General features: G+C 47.6%; 1 protein-coding gene across 4 annotated transcripts in view; it reads right to left on the minus strand.

The window, feature by feature from the left end:
• CHD2 (chromodomain helicase DNA binding protein 2) overlaps positions 1-21,941 on the minus strand; it is a 66,784-nt gene that overhangs the window by 21,309 nt on the left and 23,534 nt on the right. For all 4 annotated transcript variants that reach the window (XM_081171005.1, XM_081171007.1, XM_081171006.1 and 1 more), the window contains 16 exons: positions 19,764-19,825; positions 16,925-17,050; positions 16,131-16,280; positions 14,329-14,462; positions 13,423-13,648; positions 11,863-11,963; positions 11,554-11,598; positions 11,242-11,417; positions 10,500-10,624; positions 8,505-8,721; positions 7,388-7,477; positions 5,975-6,165; positions 4,928-5,116; positions 3,636-3,798; positions 2,375-2,527; positions 723-794 (listed from right to left, as the gene is read on the minus strand). In XM_081171005.1, the coding sequence (XP_081027131.1) occupies positions 723-794; positions 2,375-2,527; positions 3,636-3,798; positions 4,928-5,116; positions 5,975-6,165; positions 7,388-7,477; positions 8,505-8,721; positions 10,500-10,624; positions 11,242-11,417; positions 11,554-11,598; positions 11,863-11,963; positions 13,423-13,648; positions 14,329-14,462; positions 16,131-16,280; positions 16,925-17,050; positions 19,764-19,825 (2,220 nt within the window). The remainder of the gene's footprint in view (positions 1-722; positions 795-2,374; positions 2,528-3,635; positions 3,799-4,927; positions 5,117-5,974; positions 6,166-7,387; positions 7,478-8,504; positions 8,722-10,499; positions 10,625-11,241; positions 11,418-11,553; positions 11,599-11,862; positions 11,964-13,422; positions 13,649-14,328; positions 14,463-16,130; positions 16,281-16,924; positions 17,051-19,763; positions 19,826-21,941) is intronic.

Here is a 21,941-nt window from a genome sequence, read left to right on the forward strand (position 1 = left end):
CCCTGAAGCATTCCAAAGAAGTGATTTGCAATACAATAACCACACACATAGACACACATATTTGTTTGGAGGGAAAACCTTTGGGGAACTAGAGGGCAGATTTATGCACAGAGATGTTTCTGAAAAAGAGATCTGGCTGGCTAGCAAGGGACAAAGCTTGGATAGAAAGGAAAAGTTTCAATCCCCCCAAAAAATCTTTGCAGAATGTTTGCAACAATATCCCCTTTCTTTTTTTATTCCTTTTAATTTTTTTTATTCAGTTTTACAATATACATTTGAATTTAAACATTAATCATAATCACATAGTAGTCCTTGAACTCTTAGGCTTCCCTCCACGCGCGTCTCCATGGTTTCCATTGTCAAACTTTTTTTTATTGCATCTTATAGTTGCTCCATTTATCTTAAAAATCCATTTTTACCGTAGTTTTTCATACATTACAAGTGTTACTATAATCCTGCCAAAGTTTTTAGTCATTTACAGTGTTTTCTTTGATAACTTATAAATTGTCCCCATTCCTTGTTAAAGTTTCTGTCTTCCTGGTTTCTGATATTCCCGGTCATTTTCGCCATTTTGGTGTAATCCACCATCCTTATCAGCGACGAATGGCTGATAAAGATGATAAATATGATATCCCCTTTCTTGTGGTACTCGCTGCCTCCCCCCAGAAGACCCCGCCAGCTGCTGCCCTCCCTCTGAATGGGCAGGTCACAATGATCATTACCTCTGAGCCGTCAGCATTGAAGTGATCCAGCGCCTGCTTTCGGATCTCGCCTTTAATTGAGCCGTCCAGGCGCTGCAAAGAACAACAGTGATTGAATCAAAGGACACTGGTGGAATCACTGCTTTTACATACTTACACACACTCACACAAAAACAATACCCTGGGTATTGCTGCAGCGGATGGTTCAGAAACTCAAATCCCTGTCCAGCTTCTACCAGCTTGGAGCAAGGCAACACTTTAAAAATAACACTGATTAAAAATAACCTTGTTGCCACAGGGGATGGTGCCCGGGAAGCCTCAACAGGCACCAGGTGACTCCACAGCTCCCATTACAAGCCCTGAGCCAGAAACTGCTTGTGGAAGCGCTTATTTAAAAAAAAATACATGAGGAGGCATAAGACACAAGAGGCCACGTGGAAAGAGCAAATCTCAGCGGCAGATTTCCATGCAGAGGGTCCCATAAGGATGTAAGAAGAGCCTGCTGGATCAGGCCCGTGGCCCATCTAGTCCAGCATCCTGTTCTCACAGTGGCCAACCAGGTGGCTGTGGGAAGCAGGACCCAAGGCCAAGAGAACTCTCCGCCCTGTGGCTTCTGGTATTCAGAAGCATTGCTGCCTCTGACCATGGAAGCAGAGCACAGCCCTTGCGATTAGTAGTCATTGATAGCCTTCTCCTCCATGCATTTGTCCAATCCTCTTTTAAAGCCATCTGATCACTGCCTCCAGTGGGAGTGAGTTCCATAGTTTAACGATGCGCTGCATGAAGAATGACTTTCTTCTATGCACCCTGAATATTCCAACATTCAGCTTCACTGGATGAAGTCCCAGGCCAAACCAGCAAATGTCTCCAGTTAAAAAGTACTTTTGCCGGGCTGAGATGTGCCCCCTGAACACCATAAGGACTAGAAACTTGCTTGCTTCGAAATAAAAGCCGAGATTCTCAGGAAACCGAACTACCGTATTTTTCGCCCTATAGGACACACTTTTCTCCCTCCAAAAATGAAGGGGAAATGTGTGTGCGTCCTATGGGGCGAATGCAGGCTTTCGCTGAAGCCTGGAGAGCGAGAGGGGTTGGTGCGCAACGACCCCTCTCGCTCTCCAGGCTTCAGGAAGCTCTGCGCAAGCCCCGGGAGCCCTCCCCCGGCTTGCGCGGAGCTGCCTCTTATCCTGAAGCCCTGGCGCGCTCAGCAGTCGCGCTGGGGCTTCGGATAGCTCCACGCAAGCTGGGGAGATCTCCCGCGGCTTGCGCGGAGCTGCCTTTTCTGGGGGCTGGGGTCGGGGGAAGCTCGGGCTTCCCCCGCCCCAGCCCTGCGCCGGGGGGGGGGATAAAAATATTTTTCTTTATTTCCCCCCAAAAAACTAGGTGCGCCTTATGGGCCGGTGCGTCCTATGGGGCGCAAAATGCGGTACACTGTCTCTGTATGCCCACAGTATCTTAACATCAGAGGGAAGTCCTCTGCAGACCTATGTGTGATGCATAAGGAGTACATGGGTTCTTTGGGGAGGAAGGGTGGGGTATAAATTCAATAATAAAAATACAAAATGCATCATCCCCTCCTTTTCTTCCCAGGCACCTTTGGTTTCCACATCTGAAGCTTACCTGAGACCATCCCCTTTGAACCAACCAAGCCAGCAGCCCCATGGCAGCCTCACCTGGAAAGGGTAGTGCTTGATGGCCAGATACTCTGCCAAGATGTCCAGCATTCTCACCATCTGGGAGAAGATGAGGACTCGATTGCCCCTCTCGCGCAGCCTGCTCAGCAGTTTGTCCAGGAGGATGAGCTTCCCGCTGCTCCTGATTAAAGACTGAAGGGGACATGGTGGTCATTTGCAAATGGCGCTTCCAACCTGGACTGAGCCCTACAAATCAGGAAGATCCCTCGTTTGAATCTCATCTAGTCAGCCATGAACTGACATGGGGGGATTCAGGCAAGCCGATCTGTCTTAGCCTCAGTGTCTCCATCTGTAATATGGGTGACAATGCTGCTGGCTTAGCTTACAGCAGGGGTGGAGAACTTAAGAGCCAGGAGCCAAGTATGACCCTCTAAGAAAATCTATCTGGCCCTTAGGACTCGCCCCAGGCCACAGACCTCACATATCCTGCTCAAGTACTTCTGCATGGCCGGAAAGCATTCTTGCATTGTGATTCTGCTTGCCTGGGTGAAGAAATTAGGTGTGAGGAAACCTCTGGGTCGTGTGGGGCTACTGGAATGTAGCCTAAAACAGAGCCTTACGGAGCTCTCCCATTTATTACAGCTAGACTATGCATGTGAAGGATTTCAAACACTTAAAACTGCTATACAGATGTTACACATCTGTACACATTTAACACAGATGTCCAGAAGCAGTGTGCAATGGGGAGCATAAAAAGGGCCTACTGGATCAGGCCAATGGGCCACTTAGTCCAGCATCCTGTTTTCAGATTGCCTGTGGGAAACAGTCAACCAGGATTCAAGCACAAAAGCACTCTCCGCCCCCCCCCCCCCTTGGTAAGAAGCATGACTTCCGAGCATAGCCACTATGGCTAGTACCACTAATAAGTCTACTCCTCCATGGATTTGCCCAGTCCTCTTTTAAAGCCATCCAAGTTGGTGACCATCCTATGGGAGGGAGTTCCAGAGTTTAACTATATGCTGCATATTGTATAAACGTCTATCATGTTGCCTCTTGTCTTTAAGCTGGAGGGGGAAAAAGTCCCAAATGTGGCAATCTTTCCTCATGGTGGAAAGCTGCTCCATGCTCTTGACCGTTTGGTTTGCCCTTTTCTGACCCTTCTCCAACTCTGCAAGACCTTGCTGAAGTGAAGCAGCTGCGCAGCATTCTGAATGCAGCCGCACCACAGGATTATGTAACCAGCACATGGGCCAATGTGCTCCCTCCTTGCTGTCCCCCTCCCTCCCTCCACGTTACCCACCATCAGCAGCTCCTGCCTGTTCTCCCTCTCATTCTCCTCGGGGGCCTTGATCAGATAGCAGTGGTTGCAACACTTCTTCAGCTCCATCACGATGTTCAGGAAGCCGGACGTGCTCCCGCGAGTGCCTTTAGAGAGCGCTCTGTAGTTGCGTGTTAAAATCCACCTGCAGAGCAAGCCGGGAACGGGGCGTCAGGAGACATGAACTCCCAGCTGTGTTAGTTCCAAGGCTGGCCAGCAAGGGGACTTGGGGAGACGATCCTAACCAAGTGGGCGTGCTGCGAGTTCACAGAGACCGAGCACAAGGGAAGTAAGGAATCCATATGTGAGCATGGGTCCTGAATCCAGCCGCAATTGTAGCAATCATGCTCAAAGCAAAGGTATCACCAGGACGTTTGCAAAAGTACAAAAGATAATATTTAGGAGGCAAACCCTCAAGGTATTTGAGGTGGGGGAGGGACCCTCCAAATGAGAACTATGAAAACAGAGAAAGTGCCACGAGCACAGAAATTTGATGAGCTGTTGGGAGGATAAAAAGGGGGCAGGGGAGAATGGAATGGAGTATCCTGGAAGAGGGTGTGGCTGACTGGGCAAACTCCATACTGCAACATTTTGCTGCAGATTTCACTTATAACTATGAAAGGTGTTCCCTGCTTCCTAATGGTCCTGGAATTTAAGGACATCCACAATGCAGCTTTTGCCGCTTGCAATTTAAACAGCCTGACGTTACACAAACCCCGTGTCTTCTAGAAAGCGGAGGGACTCATTAGTTCTGAATTAAAACTTGGAGGCCACTTGTAAAGCTGAAAGGGTGTTTGTGCTTCTGTCAACCTGCTGCCCTTCAGACAGTTTGAACCACAGGTGGCTGAAGCTGGTGGAACTTGTGGCCCAAACATCTGGAGGGTGACCAGGCTGGCAAAGAGGATGCCAGGAGCAATAACTACTACTACTATTGGAGGAACCTGGCTCCTGGGCTCTTATACGAGTCACTGGCCTGGATAGGACTCTGGCAGTGACTCATGCAGAGATGCAAGAGAGAACCTCCTGTGGGTAGCTAATGCTACTCTATCTTTTCATCAGGAGGGAAACAAATACTCCAAATCACATGCAAAGATGGGGAAAGGATAAATCACACAGAGATACATCAGGCAACCTCTTCGGGTTGTGGGGTGATATTGGGGTTCACAGGGGCCTTTATCTAATAATCTTATTCCCCATGGTGCATTGAGGTGTACTGAGAATCTTTCTTGCAGCACAGCCTCTGGGAAGTCCTGGCCATGACACCAGACACCTACTTGTAATACTGTTTCTGCAAGGCAGACATCTCCACCCGCAGGATCTGTTCCACTTTGGCAGGGAGGGACTTCTCCACGTCCTTCTTCACTCTGCGCAGGAGGAATGGCTCCAATACTTTGTGGAGGCTCTGGTAGCCATTCTCGCGCCCTTTCCCATGGTCGTCTTCAAAATCTTCCCACAACTCAAACCTGACAGTGAGAACAGGGCACAAAAAAGGGACGGTGGAGATGAGCTGGCAGGACTCCCTCTTCCTCCTCTTTCTGACCCACCCACCCTCAAAAATTATCAAAGCCTACCCAAATTCGGCGCTAGTTTGCAGGTTCAGAACAGAATTGCTTTCAAAACCATCTGCAGCAGATTCTCACTTTGTGTTGGCAAGGAAGGAAAGAGACTGCAGGGTGGAGATGAAAGCGGCAGGTGCTGGGCATTCTCCCAGAGTCTGCACACTCACATATATGCACGCTCATACTCACAGGCACACACACTTGGATTCACACTCACTTGGGCACATGCTCACACACACACACCCATGTCCATGCATGCACTCACACTCAGCCACAAACCCCTTTGCCATTTTCTGTGCTTGGATGAACTGGAGCTCTGTTGAGTACATTTGCATCTCTCTCTTTTTTTATCTTATTCTCTATTTTTCTTCTGCTGCTAAACATGGGGGGCAGGGGGCAAGGAACTCTGTACAGAGCCCCCTGCCCGGTACGGAGCTCTCTGCCCAGCCACGTTAAAAGCTGCCACTGGCAATGTCCTTTCAAGCCAACTTTTGCTGCATTAAGGATTAGAAGCATGCAAGTTCACTTTTGACCTTAGGGTCTAGGAGCCCTTTCCAAAAAAGGAACAAAGGGAGGAAGGCTTAAGAGACTGCTCAGAAAACCCATCCCTGCACTTTTGGTGGCTCCCTCTGCAGTATCTCATAACACACACATACCCCCACAGCTTCTTCCAACCTCTCATTCTCCCACCGCTCTGCGCCCTTTGTGCTCCATTTGCCCTGGAGGCAGGTGTAACTTCTGATGCATAGTAAGGAGGCTTACTTCTCTGGCATGATAAAATGCAGCAGGGACCAGAGCTCTTTGAGAGAATTCTGAAGGGGCGTCCCAGTGATGAGCAGCCGGTGGTTCGACTTGAAGTCGATCAACGTCTTGTACAGCAAGGAGTCATCGTTCTTCAAGCGATGCGCTTCGTCCACACCCAAGAAGGCCCAGTTAATGCTCCCCAGAACGGTCTAGAGCAACACATCAACAAGGTCTTTTTCAAACCTACTAGCTCTTCCGACAAGCTCTTTTCTACATCTGCCAAAGGAACTCTGCACACTGGCCCCCCAGAAAATCGCAGGCCCCGTCACCATTTAAAGCACTATGATACCACTTTAAACAGCCACGGCTTCCCCCAAAGAATCATGGGAGCTGTAGTTCGTGCTGGGAATTGTTAGGCAACCCCTACTATCCTCACAGAGCTACAATTCCCAGAACGGTTTAACCATCAGTCACTCTTCCCAGGAAACTCTTGAGAACTGTAGCTCTGTGAGGGGACCAGGGGTCTCCTAACAACTCTCAGCACCCTTAACAGACTACAGTTCCCAGGGTGCTTTAGGGGGGGGGGAGTCCTGACTGTTTAAAGGGATAGGATACTGCTTTATAATGCAGGTGGGGCCAGAGTGTGTTGCAGAGGATTCTGGGGAAAGTTCTAGGCTACACACTCTGCCCACATACCAACAGCAGTTCTATCCTGCTCTGAATTATCTACTCTGACTGGTAGCAGCTCCTTGTAGTCTTGGGCAGAAGGAGAACTTTCCCATCCCTGGCAACCAGCTTGTATTTTTAACTGGAAATACCAGGAATTGAACTGGGGATTTTCTGCACGTAACTCATCTGCTGTGCTGCTGAGACCTGGCCCCCTTCCCATTACAGGAAAGCAGGATACCCTCAAGCACATGAGAACTCTCCCCCCTTCCAGCATATTCAGAACTGTACTGCCTCTGACGGTAGCAGCAGAGCAGACCCATCGTGGCTAGCTGCCCTATCCTCCATGTCTGAATGGCAACTTCAGAGCAGGGCAAAACTTAAGTGCTGTGTCTCTGGGAGCAAGGAGGAGATCTATGGCTACCTCATGGTGCCTTGAGGGACACAAAGCAAGCAAGCAAGCCGCTTTTTACAGAGGGTACTCCCCCCCCCCCCGCCAGTATTGCAACCCAGGAAGGAGCTGCATGGAGAGAAGGAAGCTGTGCTAACGAGTCCCTTGTGGCCCGGAAGACCCAGGTTAAAATCCTTGCTCCACAATTCATTTAACATGCCCTGTTTTTAAGCTGAAGATGTACCATTGAACACAGACGTTTTGCAAGAGGAGAGCCAATGAAAACAAGGAGAAGGTTCTTGTCACCAGTGGTATGAAGGAGTGCCCATTTCCAAAGAGAAAGACAACAGTCCTGCCCTCGCCTACGCAATCACCTTGTCCTTCAGGAGAATCTCGTATGTTGTGATGAGCACGTTGAACTTCAACCGCTTGGTCTGAGCGTGGATCCACTCATACTCACGGATCTGAGGAGGAGGCAAAAGTTCAGGCATGAGCTTCATCTGCAAGGCACGTTCTTAGACGGGGGTCTTTCCTAGCTCTACCCAGAGAGGCCAAGAATTGGACCTGGGACCTTCTACATGCAAAGCAGCTGCTCCATCCGTGTGAAAGGAAAGCAGTGCTAGCCTGATACCGAATTGGCCCGAATATAAGACACACTTTTTTCCTTCCAAATTACAACTGTGAAGTTAAAGTGCAGCTTAAATTTGTGACCTTACAAAAACGGGCTTTTATGATATCACTCCTGAAGCAGATATACGGTAAAACGGAAGAAAAAAAATGTTTTATTGCCGGTTTGCGAGCTTGAAACTGTTGTGCAATTAACCCGTAGGGTTTTCTTCTACATTTGCCATTTACAGGTGTGAGTGCCTGTGGAATTGTAGCAAATGAATAGCGATTTGCGATTTTAGAGATTGTACGATAACGTTTGCGGGTTTGCAAGATCAAAGGCTTAAAATTGGCTCGGAGTTACAATTCTACCAACCACAGCAATTTTCAGCCTGTAACCCAATTTTAAGGGAGCGGCTTATATTCAGGTTGTTGTCTTTTTATTCTTTTCCCCCCATGAATTTTAAAGGTGCAGCTTATTTGCGGGTGTGGCTTATATTCAGGCCAATACGGTAGTGAGGAAAACTAATGCAATATTCCCCACATTTGAATGCATGCCAAGATTTCTAGTGGGGTTTCAGCACTTTCTTACAAATAAGGAGAATGCAAATAAGGAGAAAAGAGAAATAATGATTGCACAGTCAATATAGGCTTGCCTTGGGAAGGAAGATTCAACATTCACTTTGCATTACTACTTCTTTAGAAAAGCCAAACACATTGACATGAAACAGTTTTTACAAAAGTAATTGTAACTGTTCAATGCACTGGCAGCCCAGTCCTTCAGGAATGCTGAGCTTTTTTGACCCTGTGTTTGCGAAACCCACCCCAAGATACGATCCCATTTGCACGTTCTCTGTTAACCCAGCTTCTTGGGCTGTAGCTTACAGCGTTCCTGCTCATCTGATCTCCGATATAGACGACCACATTGATCTCCGGGGCCCAGATCTCAAACTCCCTCTGCCACGAGGTCAGCGTCGACAAGGGCACCACGATCACGAAGGGGCCATACAGCTGGTGCTGATGGAAGAGGTAGGAGAGGAAAGAGATGGTCTGGATGGTCTTCCCTAAGCCCATCTCATCTGCCAGGATGACGCTGTTGCTCCTGAAAGGACACAGGAGAGGAGGAAACGATCAATGCCCATGACTCACTGGTCAGCTCACATTTCCAACACATTTCTGGTATAAGCCAGAAAGTTTATGCGGCTTCTTCATGCATGTCATCCTAATCAAAACATTGTCCTACTTATTTTTCTCTTTTAATTCAGATTTACCGTTTTTGTGGAAAATACAGAAAGGGTTTTTGTTTTGTTTTAACCCAACTCTGTAGAAACATTTTGACGAGGACAACGTTGTGTGGATACCACAAGAATCTTGCACATGTGAGTAGCAGCATAAAAGAATCCACAATAAATCCACCAACTGATTCCTATTGACCAAGCCAATAGCCAAAGGAGCCATTTCTTGCTTTCCAGGAAAGGGAAAGTGGGAGGGAAGAGATTTTAGCAGGGTCCTGGTGAGGCTTCAAGATCTCCACAAAGTTATATTAAAGATTGCATTGCAAAAATGCAAAGTACCTTAAGAACATTCTTTTGGGAATAGTCTGAGTTTCTCATTAGATCAAAATAGTAGAAACAGTACATTAGTATTACAGATTTGGGGGAAGAGGGCATCTCCCTTTAAGAGCATGTCTCATGCTTACTTATTTTTTAAAAAAACCTTTTAACAACTATATAATGTTGTCAGCACAGGTCAAAATCTCCTTCTAGTTCAAGACTGGAAGAAATTTAAAGACTATTTACAGAAATATTGTAAAATTAATGAATGCTAGAAGGATGTTGGATAGAAACTAAGGGGTTTCCAGCTGTAATGCTTTAGGAGATATGGGAAAAAAAGGTTTACAAATGGGTAAAAGCTTAATGGCAAGGATTTGCTGAGCTAACAAATTGAAGTGGAATACAAAGAAGGGAGGTATGAGGAGGTCTGGGGAAATAAGTGTAAGGAAGATATGGAAAATTATTTGTTTTTTAAATGTTTTTATGTTGTATTTTGTTTCTTTTTATTTTTTATTTTCACTGTTGTATTTTAAAAAACTTTAATAAATATCTTTTTTAAAAAAAACAAAATCTCCTTCTAGTTAGTTTATTAATTGCTTTTTTTATCCAAACCATCCTGCAAAGAGCTCAGGAAACGGCAGACACTTCCCATCCACAACGATTATATCCAAAAAACATCAACTCTGCTCAGTGGGCAACTATTTTAAAAAAATAAAAATGGGCCCCAATTACTGACTATACAGAAGCAGTAGATTTTTCAGAAATGTACATGCTTCAGAAGAGTAATCGCAAAGGACTCTATCTAGCTCAGCATTTGTCTACACCAGGGGTGGGGGGTCTTTTTTATCTGGAGGGCCACATTCCTTCATAGCTAACCTCCCAGGGGCCGCATGCCAGGGGCACAACAAAAGGTGAAGTTAAGTGGACCAAAGGCATGGATAGGAACACATTCCAAATCTGGGCTTTGGGCTGTAGCTCCGTGACAAAGCATTTGTTCTGCATGTAGAATGTCGCAAGTTCAATCCATGGCATTTTCAGATAATGGCTGGGAAAGGCATACACACACTGTTCTGAAACCCAGAGATGCTGCCAGTCAGTGTAGACAATGTTGAGCTAAATGGACCAAAGGTCTGACTTAGGATAAAGCAGCCCCCCCCCCCCCCGTTCTGATGACAACAGAGGATGCCTGTGATTTGCAGGTGAACCACCACCACCAGCCCAGGTTGAACAACACTGGGGAAAGCCAAGGAAAAGGGTTCCCAAAAAGCTTGACTTCACTCTCAAGTTCAAACCCGATCATCCCTCCAGCCAATTTCCTTTCACCTACTTGCACCATGAGTGAGCCAGCCAATTGAGGCCTTCCAGCTGGTAGTCTCGGAGCTCCAGGTTCTCACCACCAATGTAAGATGGCTGTTTCTTCAAGGCAACGAATCGAGGCCTCTGCTTCAGCACCTGGGTAGGCAAGATCATCGACTCTTGGTCAACTGAACAAAACTGAAGGGTTGGAAAGTTGGAAAGGGCAATCAGGTTCTCTATGCAGGTTCTCCAAGTCTTGGTGCTGACCTTTAAAGCCCTAAATGGCCTCGGTCCAGTATACCTGAAGGAACGTCTCCACCCCCATTGTTCTGCCCGGACACTGAGATCCAGCGCCGATGGCCTTCTGGCAGTTCCCTCACTGCGAAAAGTGAAGTTACAGGGAACCAGGCAGAGGGCCTTCTTGGTAGTGGTGCCCCCCTGTGGAACGCCCTCCCATCAGTTGTCAAAGAAATCAACAACTATATGACTTTTAGAAGACATCTGAAGGCAGCCCTGTTTAGGGAAGCTTTTAATGTTCAATGAATTATTGTATTTTAATATTTTGTTGGAAGCCGCCCAGAGTGGCTGGTGAAACCCAGCCAGATGGGTGGAGTATAAATAATAAATTGTTGTTGTTGTTGTTGCTGCAAAGAGTGCATCACATAGTTTAAAGGTTCACCAAAATTTACGAAGGAAAGCATGTGGTTTTTCCAGCTGGCAACTGTCCACTGGAGAGAAATCAAAGACCAGACAGGTAAAAGAAGCAAACGAACCTTGCAATCCCGGGTGGGCATTGTTTTGGAGTTGTTCCTGCTGTTGAAGCTGTCAATGCAGTGCTGGAATTTTTTGCTTATCAAGGCCTCATCCTCCCAGCTGCAATCTGCGTACGAAAGCCCCATCCACTTGCAAAGGTATTCGGGATCGGTGGAGGAGGATTTGCGGTTGTGAGCTACAGGTGTTGAAACAAAACAACAAAACAGGAAAGGCCTGGTGTCATCTTCGACAGGTGCTACCCTACACGAGGCCCCTTCTGAAAAAACTGGCGCGTTTGTTTCAGTGAAGCCATTAAAAGCGTTAAAAGTTACCTGGAAATTCAGACCCAGGGATTGCCGATTTGCTCGTCTTCACAGCTGCGTAGCAAGAACAGAACAGCACCAATAAATACAGCGATGTAGAACTGTGAAGACCATCAAAAGAATGTAAGAAGGGCCCTGAAGATGGATCAGGCCAAAGGAGGGGCATCTGGTCCAGCCCCCTGTCCTCACAGTGGCTAAAGGCATCCACTGGATGCTCAGAAGCAGGGCTCTAGTGCAAGAGCACTCTCTCCCCACCTGCGACTCTGGTAACTAGAATTCAGCGGCATACTTGGGGCGAACACAGAGCTCTGGACTCACCAATCACTCTCTCCACTATCTGGTACTGTTTGTTCAACTCGGAAGCCAGCTCTTGCTGGCAGTTATAGTATTCCACATCTTCGGGAGTCACCTTTGCCAGCCTGTGCAGGAAAGAGACAGATAAAGGCCCTTTGCAGAGTGAGTGCAGGTAAAAGCAGGGGGCTGCCAATGTGCTGCCCCGAGGTGCCCACAAATGGTCTCCAAACAAAACTCCTCAAAAATCCACAATGTGAAAGAGACGGTTTGCTCTTCCTGCTCAGTTCCTGTTTGCACTGGCTCAAGTCTCTCTTACATTGAACACACACTCTTAAACGTGACTGTGTTTCTACTGGGTGCTAAGACTGAATTTCCACCCTCTCTTCTCTTCTAAACAGAGAAGAGGAGTTTCTTTCAGTAAGAGCAGTGGCTGACAATAGGTGCCTTTCCTCCTCACCGATGAGTGTTTTTGATTTGGTAGTCTTGCACCATTTTGTATCCTTCTCTTTTTCTGCTCTTTCAGATGTGGCAGCCAACTTGTGTTATGCCACGGCTCCAAAGGAGACATGTTGCGTTAAGCCACACCCCTACGGAAGCCAGCTTGCATTGTGCCATGCCCCCAACGACAGCCATTTTGTGTTATGCCACACAATGGCTGCCATTTTGTGACTGGCGCCAATGGCACTTCCTTAAAACTCCGAATGTGGACATTGGCCCCAAAAGGTTGGCAACCCTTGAGAGCCAGAGCATCCGAGCGCTATCCTGCCCAAACTATTCTATGAAGATTTTAAAGCCACCTGAAGAGCTGAAGCAGGTTTCAATCAAGAGCAGCATTCAGAGCCTGAATTTTGTATCTGGAAGTGGAGGGGATGTTACACCCACTTCAGGCATGATACTGAGAGCTGAACCCACAATTTCTCCAAGGGAGCTCACAGCAACATGCAGGCTCCCTGCCCTCCATTTTATCCTCATGTAACAGCCAAGTGAGAAGGGACGCGTGTGGTGCTGTGGGTTAAACCACAGAGCCTAGGACTTGCCGATCAGAAGGTTGGCGGTTCGAATCCCCGCAACGGGGTGAGCTCTCGTTGCTCGGTCCCTGCTCCTCCCAACCTAGCAGTTCAAAAGCACGTCAAAGTGCAAGCAGATAAATAGGTACCGCTCCGGCGGGAAGGTAAAAGGTGTTTCCGTGCGCTGCTCTGATTCGCCAGAAGCGGCTTAGTCATGCTGGCCACATGATCCGGAAGCTGTACGCTGGCTCCCTCGGCCAATAAAGCGAGATGAGCGCTGCAACCCCAGAGTCGGTCATGACTGGACCTAATGGTCAGGGGTCCCTTTACTTTACCTTTAACACCCCTGTGAAGCTAAACTAAACTAAGGGATCGTGACTGGGCCAAGGTCACTCAGATAGCTTCACAGCCAAGTGGGGATTTGAACCCTGGTCTCCCAGGTCCTAGTCAAACATTCTAACCACTACACCAACATGGAAGTGGTGTGGGAGCTAGCTCAACGTGGCTAGGCCTGCATCCTGCTTCGTGCAAGTGTCCTTCCTAGGGAAGATGCCCCCTTTATACAGAGGAGACGTACCACTGCTTGATCTCATCCTCTTTCTTCTTGAAGTTCTCCAGCTTCTTCAGCCCTTTGACCTTCTGCTGCTGCAGGGAATCTTCACTCTCCCACGTGCTGTGGATGTACGACCAGCCTTTCCACTTAATCAGGTACTGGAGCTCCCCTTCCTCCTTCTCAGGATCAAAGTCGGCACAAGGGTCCCCGTTCGCTTCTGTCGCGTAGACAGTGGTGGAAGCACCAGTGGCTGTCAAAGAGACAGCAGAAGTTAATCAACGTTAGGAAGAGCCCGCCAGCTCAGGGCAACGGCCCTTCTTTGTCCTGCATCCTGTTTTCTCAGGAGTCAACTCAGATCCCTGTGGGAAACCAGCAAGCAGGAGGCAGCACAAGAGCACTCTTCCCCCACCAACCCCTTTGGTTTGCAGCATCTGGCTCCAACCAGAGCGTAGCCTTGTCCTCTGCGCATTTGCCCAATCCACTTTCAAAGCCGTCCAAGTTGGTGGCCATCACGGCCTCCTGTGGAAGCGAGTTTTGCAGTGAGAAAACTTAAAACCTGCCCAAATGCTTGGGAACTCCCTCCCATTAAATACCAGACGGACGCCTTCTCTGTTGTCTGTTCGGCCCCTTCTAAAATCTTTATCCCAGTTTGGTATCTGTCTTTTTCACAGCCAACTGAAGCCTGTGTTTTTTCGGCCAGACATCCCAGCACATTGAACAGCTTTAAGTTTTTTGTTTTATAATTCAACTGGTTAAATGGCACTGCTGTTTTTTGTGTTTATGTTGTTTTATTGCTGAACGCTATTGCATGGGGGGCTTTTATTTCTATCTGTACCTGTGCATCACCCTGTCGGGAGTTGACCAAGCTTAGCTAAATATACCAAGTGAGACCACTGGCACAAGCAGGTGCCCCTGCTTATAGACACTCACCTCCTTTCTTGCCCACCCTGCTGTCTATCACTTTCTCAATGGTCTCGCTGTTATCCTGCTGTTCTTCAGTCCCTTCTCCTGTCATTTCAATCAGGTCGTCCGAGTCCGTCTCAAAGTCATCGTCTTCCTTGTAACTTCGGGCAGGACCAAAAAGGCAACAGCATAAGTCTCTTTCTTTCTTTATATACAAATAAATGTGTTTATATTCTTCTGTGCTGTGGAGCTGCTATCTCTCTTGGAGGTCACAAGGCGGTGCTGGGTTCAACCCCCTTGGCTGCTGACATGTTGGGTCCCCCATCCTACTTAGCGTGAGAGCATGGCACCCAAAAACATGCAAGATCATGGCCAGACACACGTCTCAAGTGAGACTGCGGCAGCCAAAAACACTCATTTTTGGGCTGAGACGTGTTGGAGGTTATGGTGGCACCATTCACATAACAAAAACTGCCCAAAAATTACAGTCATACCTCGGGTTGAAGTAGCTTCAGGTTAAGCATTTTCGGGTTGCATGCCGCGACGACGCAGAAGTAACGGGCTGCGTTACTTCCAGGTTTTGCCGCCTCGCACATGCGCAGGTGCTCAAAATGACATCACGTGCATGCGCAGAAGTGGCGAAACACGACCCAGGCAGTCGTGTTACGTTCTACTCAGGATGCAAACGGGGCTCCGGAATAGATCCCGTTCACATCCAGAGGTACCACTATATAAACATCTTCAAAAGCAGGGGGCCCATGGCTTGGCTTTTGAAAAACAGGGGTCTGCAGTACTTAGCTAACTGGGAACCACTGATGTAGACAGTACTGAGCTACATGGACCAGTGATCTGACTCAGTGTAAAGCACCTTCCGACTTGATACACAAAACATTTCCTCAAGAGGCCACTTTTTTCTTTTCTTTTTTTGAAATTTCATTATGCTTTATTAGACTTATTTACAACTGTACAACATAAACTTGAGTTCATTGTTACCAATAAACTGATACAAAAAGGGGGGAAAGCTAACATTTAATTTAACCTTTAAAATTAATAAATTTTCTTCCAAAGCGTCAGACTTCCCGTCTTTTCCATATTTTGTTCTCTTGAAACCTATCGCATAGATTTGTCCATTTGTTTAGTATTAAGTACAAATAATTATATCATTCTCTTTTTGTACAAATTACTTACAGAGGTTATTCAAAGGCTATTACAGAATTTAAGTCACAGCAGCTGCTCTCAAGATATTTCTTGAGAACTTCCCAATTTGAGATGAACTCCTGCTTGGCTTATCTTTGATCCTTCCTGAAAGGTTATCTAGCTCAGCATATTCTACAAGTTTCAATAGCCACTCTGATTTGGAGGGGACTTTACCTCTTTTCCAGTGTGTAGCAATAAATATCCCTGCAGCTACTGTAGCATATAGGGAAACCTTTCTTACGTTCTGAGGAATGTCAGGGCCTGTTATACCGAGTAGAAATGATTCTGGTTTTTTTGAGAAGGGATACCTTTAACTTTTTTTTTTAGTTCCGAATAAATACCACTGCAAAATATTTTAATCTTTTTACACACCCACCACATATGGAACATATTGAAACTTTGTTCCCCACATCTCCAACAATTATTTGGGACACTTTTGTACATTTTTGATAATTTCCAAGGTGTCAAATACCATCAATATAACATTTTGGGGGAATTTTCTCATGAGGCCACTCTTAGTAGAGGACTGAAGACAACACAGGGGTTCACATGCAGACCCTGGTCTGCTTCTGCCCATATACAAATCTAGAAACGGTCGCTCTCCGTGTACCAGGGCTCCTGCCCGCCATTACCTGACGTTTTTGGCTGCTCTGCGCCGGGTCTGCCTTTTGGGTGCCTCGTCATCATCATCATCATCTTCATCCTCAGACGACTCTGTTTTCCTCCGCCTCTTCCCACGCTGGGGCTTGTGGACCTTTTTCGCAATGGCTTTGCTCGCTGCTCTAAAAAACGAGCATGAAAACAGACCACGGTGTGTATTATACAGACGGTGGGATACAAAGGGAGCAGCTGAGCAAGGACAACCTTTCCCAACCTTGGTGCCCTCTAGATAAGGCACAGGCAAACTCCAGCCCTCCAGATGTTTGGGACTACAACTTCCATCATCTCTAGCTAACAGGACCAGTGGTCAGGGATGATGGGAATTGTAGTCCCAAACATCTGGAGGGCCAGAGTTTGCCTATGTTTGCTCTAGATGCTGTTGGGACTACAACACCTATCATCCCTGGGTATTAACTGTGCTGTCTGGAGCGAATGGGAGTCCAACAATTGTTTCAGCCATTTTATATTTGTGTGGGATTGTTGTTGTTGTTGTCGGTGGTGGTTCCTATTGAGGGGAGGTGTGTCAGGGAGGAGAGGAGCTGGGGAGAGCAAGGGGGCCCAACTGAAGCAGTTGAGGATAGGGGGAGGTAAGCCCAGTCTCCCCTGGGAGCCTCAAGCCCAGCCAGGGAAGGGCAGGGAATGTTTCATTTCCTGAAGATATGTAGGTCAGGCTGCTTGTTAAAAGGGCCCAGAAGCAGAGTCTATGGTTGGGTGAGGGAAGCATGGCAAACCCAAGGAAGGCAGCACCCCCCCAACCCCTCCTTACCTCCTCAGGACAGGTCTCCGAGCTTTTATTTTCTTCTGCTCTGGTTCGCTTTCTGCGCTGGTACCTTGTTCCTGTCCGTCTTCCTCCTCACCATCGTCCTCAGAGCCCTCCCTCTTCCATCGTTCCCTAGATTTATAAGCAAAACGCCAACAAGGGTTATCATTATAATGTCCGGTTCTGGAGGGAACACACAACATGCCAGGAGCACAAGCATCCCTGCAGCTCTAGAGAAGCTGAGTCGGTGACCCAAGGTCCTCCTTGCTTTGCTCCTTTTTACTGAGATGTGCAACCAAACATTTGCAGAGCCCCTCTCGTCAAATCCGCCAGGATGATCGGATGAGTTTTACGTCCTTTCACTCCCAAAAGGCATCTATCGCTCTCTGTGTGGCCAAATACTAAGCTGCAGAAAGGGAAAACCCACCAGGAACTGGCCCCAGACATTTTGCCATTTTTCCTCTTTGGAGTTTGTGATGTGTACAGAGCAAAATGTTGACACTCATTTTATTTCATTCTATGGTGTTTTTATGCACAGTGGTACCTCCGGTTGCGGATGGGATCCATTCCGGAGCTCCGGGTTTCCGCAATCGGACGGACCGCTTCTGCGTGTGCACGGCAAAAACCCGGAAATATACATCCAGTTTGCTGCTTACGTACCCTGAAGTTTACGTAACCGGAAGGATAAGTAACCGGAGGTACAACTGTACTTAATTTTACTCTTTTTACTCTATTAATAGGGATGCGGGTGGCACTGTGGGTTAAACCACAGAGCCTAGGGCTTGCCGATCAGAAGGTCGGTGGTTCGAATCCCCGCGACGGGGTGAGCTCCCGTTGTTCAGGCCCAGCTCCTGCCAACCTAGCAGTTCGAAAGCACATCAAAGTGCAAGTAGATAAATAGGTACCGCTCCGGCGGGAAGGTAAACGGCGTTTCCATGAGCTGCTCTGGTTCGCCAGAAGCGGCTTAGTCATGCTGGCCACATGACCCGGAAGCTGTACGCCGGCTCCCTTGGCCAATAAAGCGAGATGAGCGCCGCAACCCCAGAGTCGGCCACGACTGGACCTAATGGTCAGGGGCCCCTTTACCTTTACCTTACTCTATTAATACACATTAGGATAATGTGCTCTATGTGCCTCTTGATCATTACACTAAGAAATACCACTGATGTAGAGTTACTGGTCTTCAGCCAGAGGCTCAGCACTCTAAAGCGGGTCACAGCTTGGCCTGGGTGGAAGACTGCACTGAAAAACATTACCACCACTCCTTTGGCTAGAACTTTCCCCCTGCCTTTTTTCCTTTTTTAAAAAAACAACAACAACAAGGAGGGCCCTTTGCTTTTAATAGTTGTGTATGGGGGGGGGGGTTTAAGCAGAGGAAGCTTGCCCCAAAGGAGTGAGGAAAAAGTTGCATCATCCAAAATTCTCTCTTCTGTGCAACTGTTACACAGAAGATGTCCCCTTTTGTATCTAGAGCATAAATGGAGACCCATAGTCTTCCAGATATTGTTAGACTTTAGCATGGCCAATGGATCAAAGGATAGTGGGAGCTGTAGCCTGAAAACATCTGGAGGGCTATATGTTTCCCCTGTCCTAGAGAAGGAGAGACAGGCATATAAGGTTGAAACATTAAAAACATTATACCCCATGTTATAGGCTATTACACCTAAAAATGCTTGACTGGCTTCCCTGCAGAACAGGGGTGACTAACCTGTGGTTCTCCAGATGTTTCTGAACCCTAATTCACATCAGCCACAGTCAGCACATTCAATGGTCAGGGATGAAGGGAGCTGGAGTCTAACATCTGGAACAGGGCTTCCCAAATTGCGGTTTCTAGCTGTTTTTGGACTATGATTCCCATCATCCCTGACCACTGGTCCTGCTAGCTTGGGATGATGGGAGTTGTAGTCCCACAACTGCTGGAGAGGAGACCTAAGTTTGGGAAACCCTGATCTGGAAGAACACAGGCTAGCCACCTTTGCTCTAGAGCAGGCATAGCCAAAGTGGTGTCCCCCCAGTTGATGGGGTACAACTCCCGCCAGCCTCAGCCTGCATTGCCATTAGTCAGGGATGATGGTAGCTGTAGTCTGCAACATCTGGAGGACGTGGCATTGGCTACCTCTGCTCCAGAATGCCCCAAATGGTGCTCTGAGTAGACACACAATTCATATGTGGGCTGCACGAAGCATACGGCCATGTGCATTGCAATGCCCTCTGGATGTTGCTGGACTACAGTGTCCATCATCCCTGACCACTGGCCATGTTGGTTGGGGCTCATGGGAGTCCAGCAATATCTGGTGGTTACCAGTTTCAGGGTGGCTGTATTAATCTCAGGGTTGTGGGTTTGAGCCCCATGTTGGGCAAACGATTCCTGAATTGCAGGGGGTGGACTAGATGACCCTTGTGGTCCCTCCCAACTCTACAATTCTATGATTCTACTATGTTCAAGAGGCATTAACATTTCAAGCATAAAAGGTTGGCAAGAACCCTCCTGAAAAAGGAACTCAGCGAGCACGGTGTTTAGTGTGACTGCCCATGTTTTGTGGAACAGCATTCCTGTTGAGAAATGACAGCCCACTCCCCGCCTACTGTACTTTCTGGAATCAATGGATGGCATTTTTGTTCCAACAGGTTTTCACAGCTGGACAAATGGGCCTTTGCAATGCGGATCAATTTGTTAGGGTTTTAGTCTTGATATAAACGCATTTGTTGTTTTTGTGTTCTTAGCTGTTTTTAATATTCTTATGTGTAAGTCACCTTGAGGGGGTGGTTTAGAATGTGATTAATCAATCAATCAATCAATCATAGAAATAAGGATGCAGAGTTTTACAGGGCCCTCAAAACTTACGTTCTCTTCATTTGCTTTTGGCCTCTTCTTTTGGGGCTTTCGCTCTCAGACTCGCTATTTCCCTTAAACGAAAAAGGAGAGAGGAAGGGAAACCATGAACGAGGCTGGTCGCAGGAGGCCAACCTTGCTGCTAACTGCAAAAGCAGCAACACCAAACTACTCGGGACAAAACACTAGTAAGATGGCTCTCCTTGCTTAAGCAAAAAAACAAAAAAATCTGCCATTTGGGCAAGCACCTTAACGCCTGCAGCCCTGACCCAAAAAGAAGGTCCATTCTGCTACAGGTGCACAAATGGGTGAAGAAGGGAGTACACAGCAAGGAATAAAAACCCCAAAAGGCAAGGAGACTAAAATGAGTAACAAACCAGAACCAAGTGCACAAGGCAATCTATCAATAACCTTCATGAAATGCCTGCCACTGCTATGGCAGTCAGAAAGGGATGGAGTGGGGACATACAAAGCTGTCTTGTACCGAGTCAGACCCTTGGTCCATCTCATTCAGTATTGTCTGCACTGACTGGCAGCAGCTCATGCGGGTTTGAGGCAGGAAGCATTTCCAGCCCTATCTGGAGATACTGGGGACTGAACCTTGGACCTTCTGCATACGAAGCAGATGATCTACAACTGAGCTACGGCCTTTCCCCACGTGTGACTCTGACAACCTCTCTAATGGGCATGGGTTTCCATGTCTAAAAAAGTTTGTGACAGGCTAGGCTCTAGATCAGAGCTGGCCCGATTCAGCCTCCCAAGCAATTTGTTTCCATTGCATCTCCTCTCTTCTCCAGTAAGAACACACCATTCTGTCAGTGGCAGCAAAAATAAAAATAAAAATAAATGCAAAAAGAGTGCTAGGGTAGGCAGAAATATCTCCACCCTGATTATGCCACCTCCCCCGTCATGAGATGAATCATTTGATGAGCAAGAGCGAAAAGGAAAAACCCTCCTCAGCTGATCCACAAAGATGAGGAGGGTAGCTGGGTTTCTTGTGTGTGAGGTCACATCCATCACTAGCATGTAGCCCCCAAAGGCTTTTGCAAGGCTGAATGTTGTCCCTTGGGAAGAAGAGGGTCAGCCACCCCTCTCCAGAAAATTCCATCCATTGTTCTGCAGGACCTCAAAGAAGGGGGCATGTGTTACATACAAGTGCGATTTGCAATTAAAAGGCAAAGAGAAGTAGCTTCTCAACAATGGACAACCACACAGCACCATGGCAAGAAAACACCCCTAGCTGCCCCAGTACCGGCAAGATCCTTGAGAAAGCAATCAACAACCATGGGGGGGGGACTGAAGAAGGGCAGGAGCAAGAGTCATATGACAGGGGATAGGGAGATGGTCGAGAAGGGGTGTGAGAGCTCAGTGTTGTCTCCATGGATAGGCAGCAAATCTCCGGGGTTTGAGGCAGGAGCATTGGGGGCAAAAAGAAAACCAAAACAGAATGAAAAAGGGCTTTGCCGAGTTCAAAGGCGAGGGAACATGCTTATTCGCTGTCACTTACATCCTCGATTTGGGCGCTGAGCTGCTGGACCCTTGGAGTCCTTTCCAACCTTACAGTTCTATGGCTCTGTGATGTGAACCATTTGCTTACTTTAAGCAACCTTCACCTCCCAAGAACCCCTAATGCTTGACATGTCAGCCAACCCTAAGCAAGCCCTCTTTTGCAAGCACCAACATGCACCAACATACAGGCCCAGGCTTGTCAACTTCAATGCTCCCTGCCCCAAAACACAAGGCAGTCCCACCTGCCAGCTACCGATCATCACAAAGCTTCTGTGTTGTCCTGCTGGGCATGTCTCACCCTTCATTGGCACTCTTTGCTGCAGGTAAGAGCCTCGCCAACAAAAGCCGGTCTCAGGCCAAGGTTAGCTTCAGGTCCTGGCTGTCTAAGGCAACTCCCATCATGGAGCTGTCACCCAAAAAACAGTATCTGGAGGCCAGAGGCTGAACTCAGAGCTTTGTCATCAGGCAAGAAGCCTAGTAGGGCATCTCGTGCCTGGCCTGTCCTAAGATGGCACTCGCAGAATCCTCCCAACCGCCTATACCCACACAAAAGTGGAGGGTCACATCACTATGGGTGGGGCAGAAGAGGAGATGAGAATAAAGTGTCAGCCATGTGGCTGGTGTGGACCTGAAAACCTTAGAGGTCTTGAGGTCTGATCCAAAACATACCAGCAAAATTAA

The sequence above is a fragment of the Podarcis bocagei genome, assembly GCF_964188305.1.
Source record: "Podarcis bocagei genome assembly, chromosome: 14".
In the NCBI taxonomy this organism is placed as follows: domain Eukaryota; kingdom Metazoa; phylum Chordata; class Lepidosauria; order Squamata; family Lacertidae; genus Podarcis; species Podarcis bocagei.